The sequence below is a fragment of the Rattus norvegicus genome, chromosome 1 (assembly GCF_036323735.1).
Source record: "Rattus norvegicus strain BN/NHsdMcwi chromosome 1, GRCr8, whole genome shotgun sequence".
NCBI classification, from domain to species: Eukaryota; Metazoa; Chordata; class Mammalia; order Rodentia; family Muridae; genus Rattus; species Rattus norvegicus.
In genome coordinates, this window is record NC_086019.1 from 161,613,118 (window position 1) to 161,625,138 (window position 12,021).

At 38.7% G+C, this 12,021-nt stretch overlaps 1 protein-coding gene across 9 annotated transcripts in view; it reads left to right on the forward strand.

Annotated features, from left to right (window-relative positions):
• The window catches only part of Pak1 (p21 (RAC1) activated kinase 1), a 115,225-nt gene that overhangs the window by 90,719 nt on the left and 12,485 nt on the right, over positions 1-12,021 (forward strand). For all 9 annotated transcript variants that reach the window (XM_063287516.1, XM_063287517.1, XM_039109396.1 and 6 more), the window contains 4 exons: positions 1,648-1,822; positions 3,641-3,704; positions 7,100-7,148; positions 11,138-11,250. In XM_063287516.1, coding sequence (XP_063143586.1) covers positions 1,648-1,822; positions 3,641-3,704; positions 7,100-7,148; positions 11,138-11,250 — 401 coding nt within the window. The remainder of the gene's footprint in view (positions 1-1,647; positions 1,823-3,640; positions 3,705-7,099; positions 7,149-11,137; positions 11,251-12,021) is intronic.

The window sequence follows — 12,021 nt, forward strand, 5'->3', positions numbered from 1 at the left end:
CATTGGTTTGCAGGCCTACTTATTTAACACAGTCTTCTCTCTAAAGTAGAGAAAAATCTACTTACCTATCAATGTATCTATCACTCACTTATCTATGTGTTATTTATCTTTTTGGTACTTAATATAGTTTGGGCAGAAAGATCAGAGAGAGAGGGCAGTAAATATTGAATACTATATTGATAAATGTGCTTTTCTTAACATTCATCTCTGAAATAAATATTGCTAAGTCCTAATTTATAGAAGCAGACGAGGTTTGGATAAGTAATTTGATCTAGTCATAATCACTTAGTAAGCAAATGTCAGGGTTTAAGAGCAGATAATTAAATCCAAGTCCAGATTACATTCCATGATAGTGCACATACCACATATAGTTTTGTGTGTATAGACATGCACTGGGAACCAGTTAAGGAGAATGTTTTAGAGGGAACAGACAGGTCATCTTTCCTCAAGGGACTATAGGTGGAGAAGCAAAAATGTTTAAGTATCTGGAATATAATTGTTCTACATGAATAGGAATAAAAATTGAGACATTATTTTGCTAGGGAAGTCAGAAAGCCAGTCCTGTTGAAACATCTGATAGGTCCATTTGTTAATTGATTCTGTTTAAATACCCAAATGCCTGCTTTTTATTAGGCTGGAGTTAGTTAGAGGATTCAGGGAAGAGTAATGTGTGCTGTCTCAGTAGACCCTGTAAATAATCAAAAAATAATTATGAATTTTTAATGATAAAAATCTGACAAATACACATCTTCTAGAAAAGGGAGTGTAACCTGGGAATACTTTCTTCTTTACCTTGGTAGTATAGAGTTTCTCCTTTCTTAATAACATCTCTCCTTTGCTTTTGTAACAATTACTTTCACACTTCCTTTTTCAGCGTGAGTAAAGCAGTGTTTTGTACAGAGCTAGACGTACCATAAATTCTCAGCAAATATTTGTTAAACAAACAAATGGATAGGAAATAGAATGTCTCTAAAAGCTGAGGTTTGAATGCTAATATCTGCTGCTCGTGGCCATGTCATTCTCACATGTTGATTTATTATTAAATAAGGTGGGTGTCACTGTTTTATATAGACAAGGAAACTGAAGCACAGAGAAATGAAGTAAACTGGTAGAAGTCATTCAGATAGTAATGAAGCTGAGAATTAAACCTGGGCCATCAGGTTTCCAAGTTTGTTTTAAATTATTGTACCCTTCTGCCTCTTGATGAATAAGAGTAGTTAGTTCATGGTAAGAGCTCAACAGTTCAAGAGGGAATAACTCCATAGAAAGCAATGTCAAGTGTTGCAAAGTGTCAGGTACACACAAGATTCATCTCAGAAAAAACAGAGTCGATACTCTGGGTGAGGAAGGTTTCCATCTAATGATAAAATCTCCAAATTTTTACTGAGCATCGTCTAGCCATTTTGGAGTGATTTCAGTGCTAAGGCTATCACTAACCCTTCTTGTAAAGTGAGAGCAAAGGAAGGTTGTTTTACCCAGGACAAATGGGCTGTGGCTCAGAAGAGGACTAATGCAGATTTTGACATATAAGAGAAAGGGTAACTGGGGAAGGGGGAAGGTTCCTGGGATGTTCTAACTAGAACATTCAGAAGAGGTTCCACTATGCTAACAAAGGCTGCTTTGCCAAAATTTCCACTGATTATGCAGGTATATACACGGTCTGTGATTGAACCACTTCCTGTTACTCCAACTCGGGATGTGGCTACATCTCCTATTTCTCCTACTGAGAATAACACCACTCCGCCAGATGCTTTGACCCGGAATACTGAAAAGCAGAAGAAGAAGCCTAAAATGTCTGATGAGGAGATCTTAGAGAAATTACGTAAGCACTTTATAGCTTTCTTGAATCTTCACTCCGTCTGTGACTGATTAATCATTGAAATGGAATGCTGCAATAAAGATCTGGCTCCTAGGTTTTAGCCATGTGCCTGGCTGGCTCTGTAACTCCTGACCTATAGGCTGTAAGGCTTGCTCATCATCTGAACTTTCACCCTGTCTGTGTTCACCAGCTCTGGGTGTGTATATTGTAGGATAGAGACAATAGAGAATGTGGGCAGCTCACGTTGAGTGTTACGGACATAACCAATAGCTGTTATTTTGTGAGTAGTCTAGAGTATTGTATGGAGAAAGATCGAGGTATCGACTCTTCCTGGTGGAAAGGGTGCTCTTGTTGATGCTTGCTATTGACCTAGGAGAGGACAATTCTGCCATCATAGTTATAGAAAAAGAAGGAAGGGGGGAAACCAATGTTTTATGAGCCTGTTCTGTGTGGAAATGACAAGCAAGATAGTTTCTTGACTTTTTAAATTGTATTGAAGTTACTCTGAGAAGATACTCAGGATAATCTTCATTTATGCAGTTAAGGTTTTTAAGACCCAAAGATTCTATACCCTGCTCCAGATCATAGAGCTGCAAAGGTCAGATCAAGATGTGTTATAAATAGAACATATCACCTATTATAGTACGTGTAGGTTGATTTTTATTTTCTATTTTATTTATTTATTTTTTTGTGGCCTGGGAAATCATTGAAAAAGGATTTGATGTACTGGTTTGATCAAGTTTGTATGCTCACGTTGCTTTCTAAAGCAGAGCTTTGTGGTCTAGTTTGGCAGCTTCCTGTTCTTTTTAATAATTCTTGTTTAACCCTTTTGTTTGTTCAGTTTATTGTCTTAAGAATTGCCCTTGCTAGGGCCCTCACAATGAGGTAAAAGCCACTCCTCGGCATCTGTGTAATCATGTGTACTCCTGATCCCTAAATAATAATATAAGGCATTATACAAAGCAGTCTGGCCTGGACAACTTCCTGCTGTCCTTCGAGTCTCCTTTCCTCTTCACATCTTTTAAATAGTGATACTTACACTTGATTTGTTTTAAATCAAAAGATATAATACCATATGTGAGAAGCACCAAATCCTAGTGGTTGGGGTATCAGTGGAAAAGCTACTGGGCTGAGAGATTAAGAACCAGCCTTGGCACCAGTTAATGTATGAGTTTGGAGAAGTATCTTCCCTCTGTGGGTTTCAGTTCCCTGCCCTAGAATCCCACTGTGAGACCCGTGGGCTCTCTCATACTTCTGCGTTTTTTATTTAAAGTGCCCCCTGCTACAGAGTTCTCTTGGCTTTCTTAACCTGGCTAACTTATACTTAAAATCAAAATCAGTCCAGGCAGCGCCTTTCTGAAGCTGTTCAGTCTCTGTCTGTGCCTTTTGCCATTCCCTATCCCTTCAGCACTGACCACAGCAATCCTGTATTTTTGCAGCACCTTCCATTTGCTCCTCTTTTCCTTAGATTGAGCTTTTGAGAGTAGTGACTGTCTTAAATGTGCCTCATCTTTTTCTCTTTACTTGTAGCACTCAGCATACAGTCTGGTATGCAACAAATGAATAAATGTTAATGAGTTAATTTAAAAATTAATAGCTCCTAGGAGTTTGGAAAAGGAGTAAATTACTATTTAAAAAACAGTATATATAAAACTTTCGGTTGGGATTTATTGGAGGAAAGTTAATTGTCTGGCTGGTATGCTTTTGGGAATTGGATACAGTTCTTTAAAATTTGCCAACTTAGGGAGTTAAGAGGATCATGGGAACTCTTGTGTATCTTGAGGTTCTACTATGCTAACATGGTCTCTGTTTCTTTCACAGGGAGCATAGTGAGTGTGGGCGATCCTAAGAAGAAGTACACACGCTTCGAGAAGATTGGACAAGGGTTAGTAGGGGCATTCTGTTTCCTTGGAGAAATATCTTAAAGTTGTATGTACTGCATGTGTGAATTTACTTGTTTTTTGGTGATGGTGGTTTTGTTTTGTCTCATCATCCTTGTTCTTCTTTCTTTATTTTGCCTCACCTATCTGGAAGTTTTATATTATTCCAAATTTTGCAGAATTATGCATGAGAAATGTATGATTACCTGACCTTGCTAAAGTACTCCTGCAGCAAGAGTAAATGAGTCACTTACTGTCTTAGCATAAAACAAGCTTCTCAAAGTATAAATGGTTTTCCATATTACCCATCTATGGAGTCTGTAGTAGTGGGAAGGGATCTATTTTTCTAGCTTGGTGACAGACTTTGAGATTACTCTCTAGTTTCATCTCCACAGTGCATTTGCTGTCTTCTCAGAGAATTGAACTCAGCAAATCTTAATTGAGTTCTTGTTGTGCATTGAGGAGTGTGAATATGGCTATGAATCAGACACACTCTGCCCTCAAGGATCAAATCAGCAGGAGGCAGAGGGGCATACAGAGAATTATAATATAGAAGTCAGCTTTGTCTGGGAGGAGGCCAAATGGGACAAAGAAAAAGGGAATAGAGAAATGGTGCAAGGAGCTTAGTGGTGGAACGTGGGTTGTATACAAATATAAAAATCAAACTGTGGACTTACAATTTAATGCAAAATTTTAGGTAACGTGTCCCTCTATATGAAAAGAGAAAATAATGAGATTTCTATGGCTATGTCAAAAGGCATGAAATGTAAAAGACACTAAAAAAATTAAGTTTAGCCTTAAAATTAAGTTTCCTACTAGAGAGCACTTTTGTGAGTATAGACTGGTAAAAGATAGCTTACATTTTTGTGAAGAAATTATTTTGCTTGTCTCAATAATGTAGATAGAATTTTGTTTTCAGGTAATCAAATTGAGTAAGAATGTAGCAAATAGATATATGGACAGACTTGAAGTTGGATTACTACTCTAGATTTGAGTTTCTTTGTCTGTAATTGGAGGATTGTGTATTAAGACATTTCTCCTCCAAAACATGCCTTTAAAAAGAGTAGACGTGCAGCATCTATGAAATGTTCTATGCTTTGTTTCTCAGGTCTGCTAGGGCTAAGGCAAGAATGATATATTTATTAAGCACCTATATCCATGTTGCTATATTCCATAATTTAAGAATATAAGTACTACACCAGTTTAATGAAATGTTCGCTTGTTTCCCTGCCCCTCCCTTTAAAGACCTGCCTGATCGTACGTGTGTTTGCTTGGGATGGAAATAAGAGAGTGCTGCTCAGTGTGATCATGTGGCTTTCTACACCTTCATAGATTATACAGGAATTCAAAAATATCCTGTCTCCGAGACCTTAATATATTTGCCCTATAGTGATGTTGAATATGTAGAAGCTGGGGAGATGACTCATGCGTAAGAGCATACTTTGTTCTTGCTAAAGACCTGGGTCTGGTTCCTGTCACCAACATAGGATAGCTCACTACCATCCGTAACTGCAGTTGCACACGGTCATTCCCACCTCTGATCTCAGACACCGGCACACATGGCATATGTACACACATGTAGGCAAAACACTTACACACAAAACAAATATTTTTAAAAGTAAAGTGATGTATATTAGCAGGAATTCAGAGGTCTGTGGAAAGGAAAATAGACATACATTCTGTAACTAAAGATCTCTTGGCAAAGATAATCAGATAGTGAAGAAAGAGCTACAGTGAATGAATCCTTATTTGATAGACAATATCTTAGAATTACACTTTATATGTAGGTAGCTGGACTGTCAAAGAGTGGTGATTAGGGAGCTGGTGCCCTTGGTTTCTAACCGGAAGGCATACATCCAACTAACTTCCTCTTAAATTGACGTGGCTTCTGTGGGAAGCATAACTTGAGGATTTGCTGAGAACATCTTATAAAAGACCAGAATTCAATATGTCTACAAATTACACCATATATAGGTGATGTATGGTTTGTATAGCTACAAGTATGTGTTGGAAATTACCTAGCCATGTACAGGATGTGTGGTTGTAGGTGTAAGATTAGGTTTTAGTTACTTCTTGCAGAGAGGATTACATGTCTAGCATTACCTACAGCATCTCTCACCCTTTGTGAAGCCCTTTCACATCCTCACTACACCCTCCTCTGTGTTTGTGTTCATAAACACCTGCAGGTTCGTATGTCTGTCATGGAACCATTCTTACTTTTAGGGTGAAGTGGAAATAATATCAGACTTTTCTGGAATTACATATATTTGGAAAAGTATATGCAGTATCATTTTATTTTTTTTAAAACTGAAAATGCATTTCATTTGAATCATAAAACTCTTTCTTTTGATTGGCTATGATTGAAGCGTATGATTTTAAAGTGTCAGGCTATCCTATAGTAAGGAGGGAGAGGATCTTCACAATTAGTCTATTGCATGTGCATTGGCCAAATTTTCATAGTTCTTAAAAATTAGTTATATTTTTAAAGATTATTCATAGAGTAGAATCTCAAAAGCTGAATATCAATCTTTGCAGCTCTCTCCTACCCTTTCCTAATTTTGGGGGGAAGAGGGGTCTTGTCCATCCTCCTCCCTTGGTTTACTAAGTTGCAGGATTACAGGCAAATACCACCACACCTGACTAGTTAGTTGTAGGTTGGGTTTTTGTTGTTTGTTTTTGTTTTTTAAGAAAAGATCTTCTACTGTAGCATAGGTTGGCCTCAAATTCGGACAAACCTCCTGCCTCAGCCTTCCAAGTTGCAAGGATTACAGGCAGATGCCACCACAGCAGGCTCTAGTTACAGTGTCTAATGTGCATTTTAATCAAAGATAGCAAATAAGTCTATTGCTCAGTGTGTTGCCAAAAAGTAAATAATGAATGTAAGCTGCTTCCAGGACAGCAGAAGACATTACTGATATTCCAAAAGACCGTCTTTAATAGCACACCATCTTCCTCGCCTCATTCTGAAGTTCTCATTGGGGCCCCTTTCCCTTCCTTTCACTCCCGGTTGAAACTCTACAATATGAAAGCACATTCCCGGAGGGAGTAGACAAAAGTGGGCAAACAGTTGTAAGAAATGAATGTCTTTGACCACGTTTGTATTTTATGGATTTGGCCTTGTGGTTAGCATGAACTAAACTCTTACATATGCGTGGAATTACAGCTCAGAGTCATGACTTGCTCAAGATTAGACAGAGTAAAAGTTCTAGACTGGTCAAAGCCTTCATTCTTTACTACCACACACCACCTTTCAAATGTGAGGTTAGGAGGGCTACAGAGGGAGGATGTGATTTTGCCTCTTTTGTTAACGTATTCCCTGGTTGTGTGTAAAGCTGCATAAACAAATGCTACATCACTGAACACCTGTGTTTGTTTTCCTCCCTCCCCTGTCTGTTTTCAGTGCTTCAGGCACAGTGTACACTGCAATGGATGTAGCCACAGGGCAGGAGGTAAGTATTTATCACCAACTGTTGTACTTCTACTCCTTCAGATTTTTGTTTATAGAGTTAATACCCTCCTCCCGTTGGCTCAGTGGGGCAGTTCTAGTGTCTTTCTGTACCAGGCTAGAACTAAATAAGAGACTAATATGATAAGACTTAAAATTTTGCCAAAGCTAACAAAGCTCCGGTATGGAGAACAGGCAGAGCAGGCAGAATGGACAAAATAAGCGAGGCTGTTGTATAACCCGGGGTGAGAGACGACACTTGTAGCAGTTAGTAGGTTTGAGAAGTAGCTGCAGGTGTCTTGACAGAACTCAGTGATAGATTTGAGGACAACTTCCAGGTGGGTGATTCTATTCCAGGAGAAAGAATAAAGTGAGAGGTGTAAGTATGAAGAAGGTGGATACTGCCTGAGAAATCTTACTGAATTGCCTAATGTAGGAGATTTAAACCCACGTCTCAGCTCTAGTCTAGCACCTACCGAGTGTATGCTTCAGATCCCACTGGACACCGGACTCCTCGTTCGTTTGGAGGTACTTCTTGGTCCTTACTTTATGAAGCACGAGAACACTGACCTTAGCTAAAGCCCACTGACTCAACCAAGATCAGCAAAAGGAGTCCATGAAGGCAATATCAAGTGATTGAAGGGGTTTTTTTGTTTTGTTTTCTTTTGTTTTGTTTTTTTGCAGACTATACTTGGTTGGCTACAAAACAGGAATGCTGATAGGTTGGCTGGCTCTGGTTGGTAGTGACCTGGGAGAAATTCTTAGTTAAAAGGGTATTGGAACTCAGAAATTGAGCAAGGAGCTTCCTCTTTGAGTGAAAATAAAGTTTTGTTCCTCTGAGTGGCTTCTAGAATCAACTTGTATTTTTTGATTATCAAAATCTGGTATCTGTCCTTGAGGGACAGCACATATTTTATTGGGTTCTTGCTAGCTTAAGGTGTAAAAGCCAAATACTGATGTTCTGTGTTAGCAAGTCAATTTTTTAAATTACCAGTATGAGCTGGAGAGTGGCTCAGTAGTTAAGAGTACTTGCTGCTCTTGGCAATGGACTCGAGTTCAAAGCCCTCATTTGGGTGGTTTAGAACATCCTGTATCTCTAAAGGGGTCCAACACCTTCTCTTGACCTCAGCAGACACTACACTCCTGTGTATAAACACACATGGACACAAACAAAATACACATAATTAAAATAGAATAATAAACACTATTATAGTTAAGAATTTACTGAGAATTCAAAGACGTGGATGCTTGCTTGAAGTTATTTCTGTCACCTTTGATGAGCCATTTGACCTTTTTCTGCCCAAGTGATCAGAGCTGGTTTAGACTCTTAGTTTTCAATCATGTGTATTTTGGGCTACAGAGTCACAGCAGAACTAAGGTTAGGTATTAAGGACTCCTTCCTGCCATGTTTCTAGTCTCTCGGGCCTTGTAACCCTTGATGGGAGACATGCAGATGTTGAATGGTTCCTGGAAGTCCTGGAGATGCCTGTGTGAAAAGTGAGCGGCAGGAAAGAAGCTTGACTTTGCTCTGTGCTTGTCTTGTGGTTACAAAACGATGAATGGAAGCAAATCCATTAGAGTGGCTAATGCAGTGTGGTCAGGAAGGCCTCGTTTCCTGCCTGAGGGAGCATATCGGTAGTGAGGCAGTGTGATGCTCTTAGGCTTTGTGAATGATTGTGGGGTTGTCATCGAGCTGGAAGAGGGGAGCTTTTGTCTGTCACATACGGATGACTTAGCATGCTAGTGCTGGGCAATCTACCCATTCTAGATCAGTTTTCAAGCTTGGTTTTTACAGGTAATATGTATAATATGTATAGTAGAAAGAACATACTGGGAGAGCTTTTGGAGTCACAGTGGTCTGAGAGCACTGGCTTGATCAGAGGTGGCTTTCTTACATGTCTTAGCTTCAATGTCTGTATCTAAAAATACAACACATTACTTTGAAGGGTTGTTAGGTTTACTTAATAAGTGCATACAGCAGACAGTCCCGCCATCGTTCTTGCCAGTGCTTGTGAGCCACTCCGCTGCTTATCATCTTCATGCTGGCTTCTTTAGGACTGAGTCTTTTATTTACCTGTTCTAAGTAAAAGTAACATGCTGCCTGTTCTTTAGTACGGAAAACATATTTTGAGTACATTATTATTTTCAAAGTATTTCTGAGGAGACAGAGGTTCAGAAAACTGTGATTTGTCAAATTTAGAAACTTAACAGTCAAACCTAAAACCTAGATTTTTTTTTTTTTTGGTTCAAGTCTAGATATTTTTCTTTTATAGAAGTGCTATTGTCTATTCTGGATGTGACTTTCCTGTTTTATTTAATTTAAATAAAAAATTAATTAAATTTTAAAATAAGTTTTTATTATACTTACCTACTTACCTCTGTGTGTGTGTGTGTGTGTGTGTGTGTGTGTGTGTGTGTGTGTGTTCAAAACAAAGAACTTATCATCTTATTGCTTCTCTTTTCCTCTTAGCACCAACTGTATTTGTTGAACCCTGTGCTTGCTGTTGGGCATTTGAGGCTTTTAACTAAGCTCTGCATAGCGTGCGCGTATACATGCACTCATGCACACTCATGCACATACACACATGCACGCACACACACCTGATTCTTCAGACACAATAGTGGGAATAAAATGATCTTACAGGCTTTGCAAAAGGGGGAAACAGCAAACAAGCACATTAACTTTGAGAGTGAAGTTTGCTTTGTCCTGATGTAAAGTTTTTGAATGTGTAAAAGTGATACAGTATTCCAGAGGAGATCTTAAACAAAGGTAGAGAACATGTACTATAGGGTAAGTAATATTGAGACATTTTATCATCAAGCTGAGGATGATTTCTAGGTAGAAGAGCTATTTTGCTTTCAAATGGGAGTCATTCCCACGTGTATGGGTTTGGCAGACTAGTCTATATTAGCAGGACAAATTAAAACAAAATAGCTTTAGTATGTATGTTTGTGTGCATATCTCAGCATGTCTACTAAATGGATTCCGTTACCTGCTTATCCAAAATGAAATAACCTTGGAAGGTTTTATATATGACTTTACTACTGAATTACCACGTATACAAGTCAGGTATCCTCTCTGAGCACATTTTCCTCACTTGCTGAGAAAGATTCATATAAGATGCCTCTGAGGATTTAATGAGATAAGTGTGGTGGCATGTGCCTTTTAAGTTCAGCAGTTGGGTGGCAGAGGCAGGCAGATCTCTGTGAGTTCAAGATCAGCCTGTCTACTTAGTGAGTTTTAGGCAAGTCAGAATCAGGACTACATAGTGAGACTCTGCCTCAAAAAGAAAAGAGAAAGAAAGATAACAGATTTGTCAACACTTTAGAAAGAGTACCTAATACCTAGGAATCTAAAGTATCCTTATCGTTTGTATTAAGTGGGATTGTATTTGACTTATATAAACACAAAGTCCATGAAGATCCTTTTTGCATATAAACATTAGGAACTGCTAAACCATTTCTCCAGCCCCATATTCAGAACTTACTATTCTTTTATTTTTTTAAATTGACTTTCTTTGAACTTCTCGTAGTTTGTTTTGTTTTTCTCTGTCATTTGAAAAGACCGTCTAAACTATGAAACCAGGCTGGTCATCAGTGTACAGTTCTTCTATCTCAGCCTTCTGGGTGCTAGGATAATAGGTAGTACCAACTGTTTTTCTACTGACTCTTTAAAGTGTTTTTTTACATTGAGGTATCAAATTTTGATGTATATCAGAATAGCACAGGGGCTCATTAAAACAGTTTGTGCTTTTCAGTAGGTTTTGAGTAGCACCTGAGAACATTTATTTCCAGCAGTCTTTGAGAAGATGTTAAATGCCACTGGCTAAGAGACTTCCTTCGAAGCCATTTAACATTGATAAGTTATGAATAGTTTAGGGGTAAGACCATGTCTAGCTCATTATTGTTTCCTTAGTATTTAAGGTCTAGTACTAGATGTGTGCGCAGTAAATGTTGTGGCCTTGGTACACATTGGATTTACTGTTATTTCAGGTGGCCATTAAACAGATGAACCTTCAGCAGCAGCCGAAGAAAGAACTCATTATTAATGAGATCCTGGTCATGAGGGAAAACAAAAACCCAAACATTGTGAACTATCTGGACAGGTATGGCATGGGTGGGTTCTGTCACAGATGTTTCAGGCCTTTGGAACCTAAGTGTTAAAGGAGAGGATGAACCGCTTCCATTTAAGTATTTTCTGTGCTGAGCTCCTTGATGCTGGAATCCTTCTGAGTGATGGTTAACCCCACCACCCCTCAGCTTCTAGCAACTAATTCTTTTACTGTGCCTTCTGGTTAGGGAAGTAGGCCTTTTCAGCCCATCTGCCTTATGTCCTTGTTTCATTCTGTATTCCAAGCATTTCCTTACCCTGCTCACCTTCCTGAATAACTCTTATTGTCTATATTCTCTTAAAATGTGAGGCTCACTTCCATCGGGTGTTGTTCTGAAGTCTGACTGCCATAGAAGGAATGATACTCTTTGTTTTCCTAAACTCAACATAAGCTCATCCATCTGCAATCCCCCACCCCAATGCCTGCCTCATTGTTAACTACGAGTAAGTTTGTGGTCAACTGAAATTTATTACCATTTCCTGCCCATATAAACTTGCATTAAACTGGAAATACAAAATATTTTAGCTTACCAGCCTCAACCTCCTGACTGCTGGGATTAATACATGCACCACCATATTTACCATATACTGTTTAGTCTCTATCACCTTAAACTACTGTCAAGCTGGGGTGTGATTACTATTGTAGCTTAGAGATAGAATGCTTGACTAGCCTGTGTGAGGCTCTGAGCTAGCACCACCAGAAGAAAATTACAGAACAGAATTAAAATATCACCTTTGTTTGAGGTAAGTGTTAAACTATCTCAAG